Raw genomic sequence first — 12,143 nt, 5'->3', positions numbered from 1 at the left:
GTTCAACGCTACCAAGACTCAGGCATGTCTATTTACTGCGAAAAGGAGCCCTTTCACCCTGGCTCCCACTTTCCAGAGTATATCTGTTCCAATTAGCGATCAAATTGAGCTCCTGGGTATTACCATCTCATCCAACCTCAATTTCGGGAAATGCATCGAATCAAAAGCTGGAATTGCAGCCAAAAAACTGGGAATCCTGAATAAGGTCAAGCGGTACTTCACACCCCAACAACTACTCACCCTCTACCAAGCTCAAGTCAGAACTTGTATGGAGTACTGCAGTCACCTTTGGGATGGTTCTGCAAAATATCAGCTTGATGCATTAGACTCGATAGATCGCCGCGCTAGAAGGATAATTGGTAATGAACCGTTGACACAGGCGAAATTGCAGACCTTGCAACATCGTCGCAATGTAGCTTGTCTGTCGGTTTTTTACCGGATATACTTTGGCGAGTGTGCTCAGGAACTTCACCATCTAGTTCCTCCTTCCTCTTTCTACCACAGAACAGCAAGATGTCGCAAACGGTGGCATCCATATATTGTGGATGTCCAGGCAACTCGTACGAAAAGATTTGCATCTACATTTCTAATTCGTACAGCAAAAATTTGGAATGCCCTTCCGGCGTTTGTGTTTCCTGATAAATACAATTTGGACACCTTCAAAGCTAGAGTGAATAGGCATCTTCTAGGTAAGCGCGCTCCAACTTAGACCGCATTAATGCTTACCATCAGGCTTAATTGTAGTCAAGCGCTGGCCTATATTGCATAAAAAAAAAAAAAAAAAAAACTAGCCGACGGCGGTTTCATCCACTTAGTTCCCGTTCCCGTAAGAATACGGGAATGAAATATAGCCTGAGCCACTCGCAAGTAATTTTTGGCTTCCTATCGGCTAATTTAAAATCGGTTCTGTAGATACAGATATTACTTCAAACAACACTACCAACTTTACCTTTTTTTTCTTTTATTCTTTACAAGTTAGCCCTTGACTACAATCTCACCTGATGGAAAGTGATGATGCAGTCTAAGATGGAAGCGGGTTAACTTGTTAGGAGGAGGATGAAAATCCACACTCCTTTCGGTTTCTACACGGCATCGTACCGGAACGCTAAATCGCTTGGCGGTAGGTTGGTAACTAGCCACAGCCGAAGCCTCCCACCAGCCAGACCTGGACTAATTAAGAAAATCTCAATCTGCCCAGCCGGGGATCGAACCCAGGACCTCCGTTTTTGTAAATCCACCGCGCCTACCACTGCGCCATGGAGGCCGTCAAACCTCAATATAATATAGATTTATTTTAATTGTAATAGAAAAGCGATGAAATTTTTGAATAATGAGGGTAGGGCCTTGCCGTACGACTGTATGTAGCCAGATTGTATCTTTGCCATTGTTATCGGTATTTTAGGGTTTAAAGTGCTAATTTATATCGAATCCTACACTACGCGTGACCAGACACGCACTTGGCCGGTTTTCACAATCAATGGCACGGTGGAACTCTTTGTGGGCGAGTCCGACTCACACTTGGACGGTTTTATTTACATCAGCCCCCGCACTCTGTAAAGTTACTGTTGGTATAATAATAAAATAACCTTGGTTTTCATAGAAACCTCGTAGTTAGTGACTTTTTATTTTTGGCATCATATAGAAATTAAGTTCAAATTCTGATGAAACTTGGTTTAAGCGAATATTACATCGACGAGTATAAAATACTGGAATTGCACGCCAGGGGATTTAAAGGACACCTACCTATGCTCAAGACAGATGCAAGGTACCGGCCCGCCGAGCTGATCGCCGCCGCATCTAACGCATATATTGTTCTCTTTGGGCGCTATGCATCGCCTCCTGGGTTTCCTCTCGTCTCTGAAATAAGATTTGGATATAATAATAAAACAATGTTACTTTGTGCAGTGTAAAAAAATAAAAAACAAAACATTTTTTTCGAAGTTTCGTACGTAGAATCACATCCATTTATTTCATATCATTAACTAGCTGACGTCGCGCGGTTTCACCCTCGTTTCCGTTTCCGTTCTCGTAAGAATATGGGGATAAAATAGCTTATAGCCATCCTTGATAAATAGGCTATCTAACACTGAAAGAATTTTTCAAATCGGACCAGTAGTTCCTGAGATTAGCGCGTTCAAGCAAACAAACAAACTCTTCAGCTTCATAATATTTATCACTAATAAATAACAGTACGGATGAAGGTATATATTTTAATGTCGAATCTTAGACCACATGAACTAGAACCCATATGGTCGTAGGCCGGAGCTACAAAGGCCACCACAGCATCACTGTACCAAAGAGGCAGTCATACTCCAAGGTCATGCCTTCGAAATATTGTCATAATTGGCGGTTGCAAGTCTACTTTTACTGTTGCAACTGCATGTTTGCTCCGCTCAGAACTATAGGCCAGATGAAGGTAGATACGGTGGTATGTGATGTATGCAAGTTTAGTTTTTAACTGATATTACCAACGGTTGGGTAATTACCTACATCGTTTGGACATGAGTTGTGCAAGTCGAGTTAAGATCGGGTGCAACTGTTGGAACTCACTTGCTACTCGAATGAAGAAGAAGTTATGAAAAGATTTTTTAAAAAAAATGTCGCAGATTTACCTCCGGTTCGTAAGGTAACGAATAATCTTGAACTCATCCTGGGTCAAATATAAATGAAATTTGCAGTTTTGCTGATTTAAAAATTCTCAGCAAAAATCCGGTATTTTAATATTATATAGTGAAGTTACGCCTTCGTGCCTTGCTTGCCTGCTTCGTAATCAAATATGCAAAGCGTGGTCTGTGCTCAATGATATAATTAGTGAGTTTGATATCATTTTGATTAAGATTTTAAAGTATTTTCTGGTAATCGAAATTATGACTCTACTACCGGAACGTAAAACAGATTCTATCTACAAGAGCCGACAAGTCACATAAATTGCTTTTGTATTTTTAAAAAAGTACAATTTTGAATTTGCTAGCAGACGCAGCGCGGTTTCACCCGCATAGCACCTGTACCCGTAGGATAAAGGAATACAGGGATAAAACATATCATAGATAGTGTAGCTTCCCAACAGTGAAATAAATTTTTCAATCGCTTCAGTAGTTTCAGAGCCTATTAAATGCAAACAAACAAACAAAAAGTCTTTCCTCGTTTTAATATTAGTATAGATAATAGAAAGAAGAACCAAAGCAGACTATTGCTTTTGCTAATATTTTTCCAACCAATCAATTCAAAATATATTCGACTTTTATTCAATAACTAGTGAGTTCTAGACAAATAGTAACTCTATATAATCCCGTACACGTGAATCAGACGAATTAATTATTTCAGTATGTTGATTGTGAAAGGTTACGCGGCCAAACGTTTTGTAAACTTAACCACTACAATGCATACATTACTGCAACCACGTGCTCGTGTGGATATACTCGTATACAAAGAGGAATTTTATCAAAAATCCAGTCAAAGTAAAATTACTTATAATTTAGTAGAAACAATAGCTACGAGTTATCTAAGTCTATTTAGAGTCGTCAGATTAGTAATTTTTTTTTTATATTAGTGCAATGTAATGTCCAGACTCCAACCCCTTGACATCAGCATTACAGGTTTTAATTAATATTTTAGTTCAATTATAGTAAAATACTAAAATTTTTGTCACACTTTATCATCTACTCACAGCACAAACATTCACAATCAGCCCAATTAATTAACTAAGTAATCAATTAATTAATTAAGTAAGTACACTCTCACAATTTTTTTGAAAACTATTATTTCGTGATGGCTGTTGATTCAGCTGCAACGAAAATTTCCCATAAATGAATATAATCACATTTTATGTCGAGTTTTGGATAGAAATTTAGCAGGGGTCCATCGGAACTAGTTGAAAGTGGTATCAGAAAAAAATGTTCTTAATTATCTATGTGTGTGAAGTCTGCCAATACGCATTGGACCAGCGTGGACTTTCAGCCTAATCACCTCAGATCTCATCTGAGAGGAGACTCATGCTCAACAGTGAACCGAATAAGGTTTAATGGTGATGATTAAACATTTCCAAAGTATTTGCGTTAAAAATAACAAAAAATAAATAGTTATATTGGTCAATCCTTCCCAAGAATTGTGACAAATTGGAGTGTGGTCGGCCTTGCGTGCGTTGCCGTCCTAAAACAGTCGGCGCGGTTGGGCAAGGGATTGAGCAAACCTACTAATGGTCTGTCAATATACTATACTATACTATACTATACTATACTATACTATACAGGTTACATACCGGTAGTCTGATCTAGTATCTTGACCCACATGAGGCTCTCCTTATTAGAGAGCCTGCGATACATAAAATAGTCGGAATTATTTCAATTACTTTGTATGAAAACATGAAAAACAAAACATTTATTTAAATAAATATTAGTTTTATATTATATTACACGATTTTCTTTTACATAAATTAATTATTAATAAATTATTTAGTTGCCAAGTAAATGGTAGATACTGTCATTACTAACACACTAACATATTTTAATTTAGTTTTTAAGTACCTATAACTACTAATATTACTAACAATAGGATATTAAAATTTTATCAATTGAATGTATTTTATGGATTTTATTATCTGAAATAAAGATTATTATTATTATTATTATTATAAGTGTCAAGGACTCTTGCTTTTTTGTGATATTTGATTTGTACACCTCACAAAAGTGTTTTTTTTAATTTAGTTTACCTTATTTTACCATTTTCCCATCGTGCTAAATTATTTAGCACATGAGGTGTTTACAAACTGTGGAAAACAAGTGTAAAATTTCAAGATAAACCTACTAAATATATTAGCATTGGTATATAAAATAAATATCAACGAAATTGCAGGTTTTTTTTTGAAAATCCGCCCCTAACCTTTAAAAGAGGGATTATAATTTTATATGGGACTTTTCTCAGTTTTCAAGGTAGGAAGCTAAAAATCGTTATACAGAGGTAGGGATAGGTAGGGGTAGGATAAAAGTAGGGTAGGGGTAGAATAGAGGTAAGGTTGGGGTAGGATAGAGGTAGAGTAGGCGTAGGATATAGGTAGAGTAAGGGAAGGGGTAGGGTAGGGCAGGGTGTTAGTAGGGAAGGGTAGGGAAAAAGCGTACATTAGTCAAAGCGAAGCTTGATCGGGTTTAGGCTGGTATTATATGACTAGCGGACGCCCGCGATTTCGTCCGCGTGGAATTTAGTTTTTCACAAATCCCTCGGGAACCATGGACTTTTCGGGGATAAAAAGTAGCCTGTGTTAATCCAGGCTATAACTAAAGGCTTTAGGCTTTCGCAGGTGTTAACAGGCTAAATTTCAGCTAATTCGGTTCAGAAGTCGGTTCGGTTCGGTTTCATATCATCAGTTTTCACAAATCTCGGGAAGCCATAGATTTTCTCGGGATAAAAAGTAGCCTATGTGTTAATCCAGAGTAAAATCTATTTCCATTCCAAATTTCAGCCAAATCGCTTCAGTAGTAGCGGCGTTAAAGAGTAACAAACATCCAAACCTCCATACAAACTTTCGCGTTTATAATATTAGTAGGATATTGATGTTCTAAATCTATCTATGTATAAATTGTATATATAATATTTAAAAAATGCAGTTTGCACTTGAATATATTCATGATTAATTAGTCAGGGCTGATTTTGATCGAATTAATTTTATTCAGCTTTATAAATACGGAAACCAGAAAACCAATTCTAATTACATATTGATACCTAGGAACATTTAACTGTATTTTTTTCTAGAAAAATAAACTGCAGTCATAAATTGTAATATTAAGGAATGCATAAATTTAAAAAAATATATATTATGTCGATAAATTATAGTAAATATGCATAATGTATTAAATAAATCTTCATTGGAATTGTAAATAATTTGCAAGGTTGTTCTTGAGTGGATTCCTTCCGGACAAAATATGACAGACATTTATTCTACAAAATACTATAATTAAATATAAAGATAATAAAGAAGTCTATTCTTGAATCTTGGAATGATCTTGTTTTAGAGTTCTGTGAATAATGAAAATTCAATGCGTTACTTTACCCCCGACGCAAAAACGCACGGGTACGGGAACTACGCGGGTGAAACCTTCATCATCATCATCATTAACAACCCATATTCGACTCACTGTTGAACACGAGTCTCCGCTCAGAATGGGAAGGGTTTTACTTCGCCGTTTAAGAAACATAATATTTAATTTTTTTAAATGCACATAACTGAAAAGGTGGGGTGCTTTCCCCGGATCGGATCTACGCCCACCGAATCGAAGGCAGAGGTCATATCCACTGGGCTATCACGGTTCCCAAAATTTAATATTACCTAAGATTAATAAAGATACACTCTGGTTACACTGTCTTACAATTATCTATCATAATAATCAATAGATATTATAAAGAGGTAAGATTTTATGTTTGAAGTGGTAACTTTTTATTTGTTTGTTATAGGTAATTTAACTCAAAAACTGCCCAAAATTCACTCGACTGATTTAAAAAATTCTTTCACCATCAAAGAGCTATATCTTCACTGAGTAGCATTGGATATATTTTATCAGCGTATTCTCACGCGAACGATAACTACGCGGGTGAAACCGCGGGGCATTTGCTATACGTGTACAGTCTCCAGTGGCGTGCATAAGGTTGTCGATCAGGGTATGCACTAGTAAGTATACTTAACTAAACTGGAAAAATCTTCATTGTTGATGATTGATGGAAATACTTATTAGCATTAAGAAAACAACTCTTCGGGTATGCAGTACTTTAATGCATGTATGAAGTGCACGCCACTGCTGTCTCACAGTTATAAATAACTACGTTTATCTGACTAAACATTTATTTCTGAAACAACAATGCTTAAGTTTTGATGGCGAGTGATAATTATACTGTTTACTTCTATATTTAGCACGCGGTGTAACTTTTATATGCGATAAAACAAATAAAAGGTAAGTTAAACATCCTGTCGCAAAGCTTGATGGTATCGTGGTTAGTTTAGGTGGTAAGAAACACGAGGACCCGGGTACTAGTCCTGGGACACACCATGAAGACATTCGTTTGTTTTTCTTTCAAGAAATTTTCAATACCTCTTCAGCGAGTCCTGCACGCTATTCTCTAACGATGTTTTGTATCTCGCAAGAGCGATTTTCGAATTCACCTCTATCTTTCTCATTCTACAGTATCGTGTTAAACAGAGAGAGATAAAGGTCATTCGAAACTCGCACTTGCGAGTTATAAAAATATCGTTACAGAATAGCCTAGCAGCACGCTATTCTCTAACGATGTGTCGTATCTTGCAAGAGCGAGTTTCGAATTCAGCGCTATCTTTCTCATTCTAAAGTATCGTGTTAAGCAGAGAGAGATAGAGGTGAATTCGAAACTCGCACTGCGAGCTATAAAAATATACGTATGGCGCTATCTTTCTCATTCTAAAGTATCGTGTTAAGCAGAGAGAGATAGAGGTGAATTCGAAACTCGCACTGCGAGCTATATAAATATACGTATGGCGCTATCTTTCTCATTCTAAAGTATCGTGTTAAGCAGAGAGAGATAGAGGTGAATTCGAAACTCGCACTGCGAGCTATATAAATATACGTATGGCGCTATCTTTCTCATTCTAAAGTATCGTGTTAAGCAGAGAGAGATAGAGGTGAATTCGAAACTCGCACTGCGAGCTATATAAATATACGTATGGCGCTATCTTTCTCATTCTAAAGTATCGTGTTAAGCAGAGAGAGATAGAGGTGAATTCGAAACTCGCACTGCGAGCTATAAAAATATACGTATGGCGTTCAATAGCTGCTATCCTGTCGCTTAAGCTGCCTTGATGATGTCGTGGTTAGTCTAGGTGGTAAAAATCGTGGTATTAGTCCTGAGACAGATCACGAAGGCATTCGTTTGTTTTTCTTTCAAATTTTCAATACCCCCCCGGCGAGTCCTGAGCTACGAGTATGAAGTATGGCGTTTTTCTTTCTACCAAGAAATTTTCAATAGCTGCTCGGGATGGAATATAGTCTCCGAGCCTAGACGAGAGTACGATGAGACGCAGCGTGTCGGTCCCATTTGTTATGGTTTGCGACTCTCATATAGTAGCAGTGGCGTAGAGGGGCTCTGTATCAAAAATTAGTTGAGGAGCCCAATAGACGAGGTTGTGATCTACCCTAAATCTCTCATAAAGTATTGTATTTTTTACTTTTGTAATTTCTGCAGTTTTTGTGTTTTTTTCGGGAAGCACCACCAGATTAAGTAATATTGTAACTTACTTTTACAAATTTTTGCTTTCACACGTAAGGCGGCGGTAGCTTCGCCCCTGTATAGTAGAGACGTTTACAGAAACAAACGTAGTTATTCACAAAGACATTGTAAGGAATGGAGACTACAATAGTCCTGCGGAGATAGAACTATAGTTCAACAAACCCTGACACTGGAAAATTCCTATGCACATGCAGATGTTTCATTAACCTTAACTGATATTTAGTGGCTTCTCTCAATTCCTGTTCTCAATGTAAAGAGGACTAGTTACCCTTGAGGCTTGTTGCCTAGATCTTGTACATATGTTTTCTGTGCCTAGATCTTCAGTTGCATTCTAGTTTGTGTTAATAAAAGGTTTTGCACGTAGACTCAGACCAATTATCACAGGACCTGCCTCGCAAGTCCCCTCTGTCAAAAGTATATCACGATTTTGATGACACTTTTAATATTTTTAACTTTTTTACAAGGGAACGGTTTAGATATTTTAAACCTGCTGCTGCTACCTTTCGAAACTAGCCACGGTCTTAACTGCATAGTTGCCTGCCTTATTTATAACAAAAATCTTAATAACAAGACTGTTAATAAAATTTCTATTATATTATATTATTATATTATTTCTTTATAAAATGACGAAGGTCTGGCCTCACTGGCTCTTAGACTATTCGGCTGCAGAGCTCAATCGATATTTAAAATTTGTTACTAAAATATATTATAACAATATACTTAAACCAGCCGACGCCTCGCGGTTTCACCCGCGCAGTTCCCTTCCCCGTGAAAAAACAGGGATAAAATATAGCCTATGACACTCGCAAATAACGTGGCTTTCGAATGGTAAACGAATTTTTAAAGTCGGTTTAGTAAATCCAAAGTTACGTCTAAATTGACGGCCTCCGTGGCGCAGTGGTATGCGCGGTGGATATACAAGATGGAGGTCCTGGGTTCGATCCCCGGCTGGGTCGATTGAGATTTTCTTAATTGGTCCAGGTCTGGCTGGTGGGAGGCTTCGGCCGTGGCTAGTTACCACCCTACCGGCTAAGACGTACCGCCAAGCGATTTAGCGTTCCGGTACGATGCCGTGTAGAAACCGAAAGGGGTGTGGATTTTCATCCTCCTCCTAACAAGTTAGCCCGCTTCCATCTTAGACTGCATCATCACTTACCGTCAGGTGAGATTGTAGTCAAGGACTAACTTGTAAAGAATAAAAAAAAAAAAAACAACACCACAAACATTACCTCTATTATGTATAGACGACATTGATAGAGATTAACTTAATAACATTGCATTCACTAAGTAAACATCGCTAGGTCATGGTAATTGACATAATTATCAATAAATTACTTTACATTATACAAGTACTTACTAGTAACGCAATTAATCGAAATTATCTTTTTTATTTTATTTTTTTTCATTGACAAGTTAGCCCTTTGCTATATATTATGTTGCTCGCTTGATAATATGTGACACTTAGTCTATGTTACGTACAACGTTTTGTATGTTTTTGGCATTCACAAATTTTTTAGCATGGGTAAGCATTATAAGTAGGTAATAATTATTGTACAAAATGGAAATAACCTTCACCTCAGAGCAAGCAGTATTTTTTGTACCATGTTTCTTTAGCTTACATAAAGATTTCAAGATTTTTTAGCTTAGATTAGCTTAGACCCACCAGGCACCTAGCAATGTATTAGCGGGTTGAATGTCATGTTTTGCTCAGTAGCGATCTTGATAAGACGATGACAATGATGAAACCGATAGCAGCATACAATATTTCAGATTTTTTTCTAAAAAGATCCAAGTTTAACGTTTTTTCAAACTGGGTTTTGCTCTAGTCCTTTCGGCAAGGAACTCTAAAAGTTATGAATACGATTGAACATATACGGAACCACGATGAAACATACTATTGACATAGTTTTACGATTGATAAGAACTAAGGTATCGCGCATTGGCACTAAAAAGTATAGATTATTTGAAAATGGAATTTATTTTACCTTTAGTTACATACAATTATTATTTATACTAAATCCTAAACACACTTATCACTTAATTACACTTCATTTCACTGTCACTCATCGTCCATGTCAAACCACATAGAGGTGACACTCGATGACACTTCCCTCGATTGTTCCTCCGTGATGATCTTGAGAACAACCACCTCCATCATGCACAAGGCAAAGAATATCACGAATATTGCAAAGTTGGACCCATTGTGGTGGAAATGGAAGGAACTTGGCAGCGGTCCTGGAGGCGGCCAAGCTGCTACACCAGATGTTACCAAGTTCGATATACCAAACACTTCCATGTTGGATTTATAGCATTCGTCTTCCAAATTTAATTCGTCCGATCCGGAACATCACTCTTGATTTTTGTCTATGACTAATTAAAGGATTCGGTGATTCTATTTTTAAATTTTTAAAAATAGATTCGATGCTCAGATTACCATCCTTATACTGAGACTTCTCTTTAGGTTTTGTCCTCTTATTCCATTTTTAAACGGTCTTTATATGGTAGCCGGTTCGCTTGTAGTTCTTTTATTCCAATTTTATTTCGTTTCCGTGTTTTATTCGATTTTTAAAATATCGTCGTAATTTGTTAATGTTTAAATCGATTTTGTTGCAATAGTATAAAGTTATTCGTTAGTTACTTTGCTATTACGAATTATTTTTCGCCGTTTTCGTGGTTGCTGTTTCTTTATTCGATTTTCAAAATTTCGTCGTTCACGATGATTTTGATTTTGTTTTAATAGCGTGATTTGTGATTTATTTTCGCGGTTTCCGTATTTTTGTTTGTTGTTTAGAAGCGTGCGGATATCGTACGCGACTTGCAAGCAATGCTCGTTATCAGCGTGTGTGCGGTGCAGCTGTGTTGAAACGCGCGGCGTTTCTTATGAAATATGAATCGTTTTAGTTAGATCCGCGGCGTCTGTTGGGAAACTACGAAATGCGGGTGAATGCAACACTTTTGCGGTCAAGGCTGCGCGCGTGTGCGGTGGGCGACGACCTTTATAATGAGTTTATATTTTTTTTTTGCAATTGTGGCGTCTCACGGGATATGCTGCGCCGTTTTATATGAAACTTTTACGAATTTATATAAAACTAAACTTCGTCCGCGTGAAACTCGATGTAAACTTTCAACTACCCCTACCCTACCCTGCCCAACCCCATCCCTATATTATCTTTAATAATTTGAATAGTAATTTCCTATTATTTTAATTTATTTATTTATTTATGTTTAGTATAGGGATTTTAATTTTTTTATGCTGTATAAGAATTGGGGTGTATACGGTAATAATTGCTAGTTGATCTTCTAATAAAAATTATTCTTTATTCCCTACCCCGTTTTCTAATTATTATTAATATGAACTTTATACAATAACAATAAAGCTCTCATTGACTACGTTTTAGTTAGAAAACATTTGTATGGGAAAAAGAAAAGGGCTATTTTTATGGTTTTCCGTCAATTATTCGATTTTTTCTCGCCGTAAAAACCATCCTAGAACTTCAACGAACATTTTAAAAAAGAATTGGCCAAATTAGCCCAGGCGTTGTTGAGTTATGCGCTTACCAACGCATTTTGCGATTCATTTTTATATTATAGATTTATTAAACAAAATAAGAGCAGGGTAATAAGTACATTTTTTTGGATGAGATCTCTAACAAAGTAGAAATGATTCTGTTTGTTTGTCCGTCTTTCGTACTTACTATATACCTACTTACTCACATTAGAATTTTAATAGTAGGTAGATAAGTAATACCAGTACGTATGAGATTAATTATATGTTTTTCCCAATTATCTGGTTAATCCTAACGGATTATTTTTTAATCTATGAGCTCCCGAACGTTCGTTATTATCTATTCATCTTTTTATGCGTGTTTATATACAAAACTACGTAAGTAAGTATCTTG

The 12,143-nt window shown here is 36.8% G+C and overlaps 1 protein-coding gene across 4 annotated transcripts in view; it reads right to left on the bottom strand.

Moving 5' to 3' along the window:
• LOC112050963 (uncharacterized) overlaps window positions 1-12,143 on the bottom strand; it is a 144,232-nt gene that overhangs the window by 88,426 nt on the left and 43,663 nt on the right. For all 4 annotated transcript variants that reach the window (XR_008252118.1, XM_052889496.1, XM_052887470.1 and 1 more), the window contains exon 3: window positions 1,744-1,857. Coding sequence is in view for 3 of the 4 variants with exons in the window: in XM_052889496.1 (XP_052745456.1) it covers window positions 1,744-1,857 (114 nt within the window). In the remaining variant the exon portion in view is untranslated. The remainder of the gene's footprint in view (window positions 1-1,743; window positions 1,858-12,143) is intronic.

Source organism: Bicyclus anynana, chromosome 1 (genome assembly GCF_947172395.1).
Source record: "Bicyclus anynana chromosome 1, ilBicAnyn1.1, whole genome shotgun sequence".
Classification (NCBI taxonomy): Eukaryota; Metazoa; Arthropoda; class Insecta; order Lepidoptera; family Nymphalidae; genus Bicyclus; species Bicyclus anynana.
The sequence above is the reverse complement of the archived record's forward strand: the minus strand, read 5'-3'. Positions and strand labels throughout refer to the sequence as shown.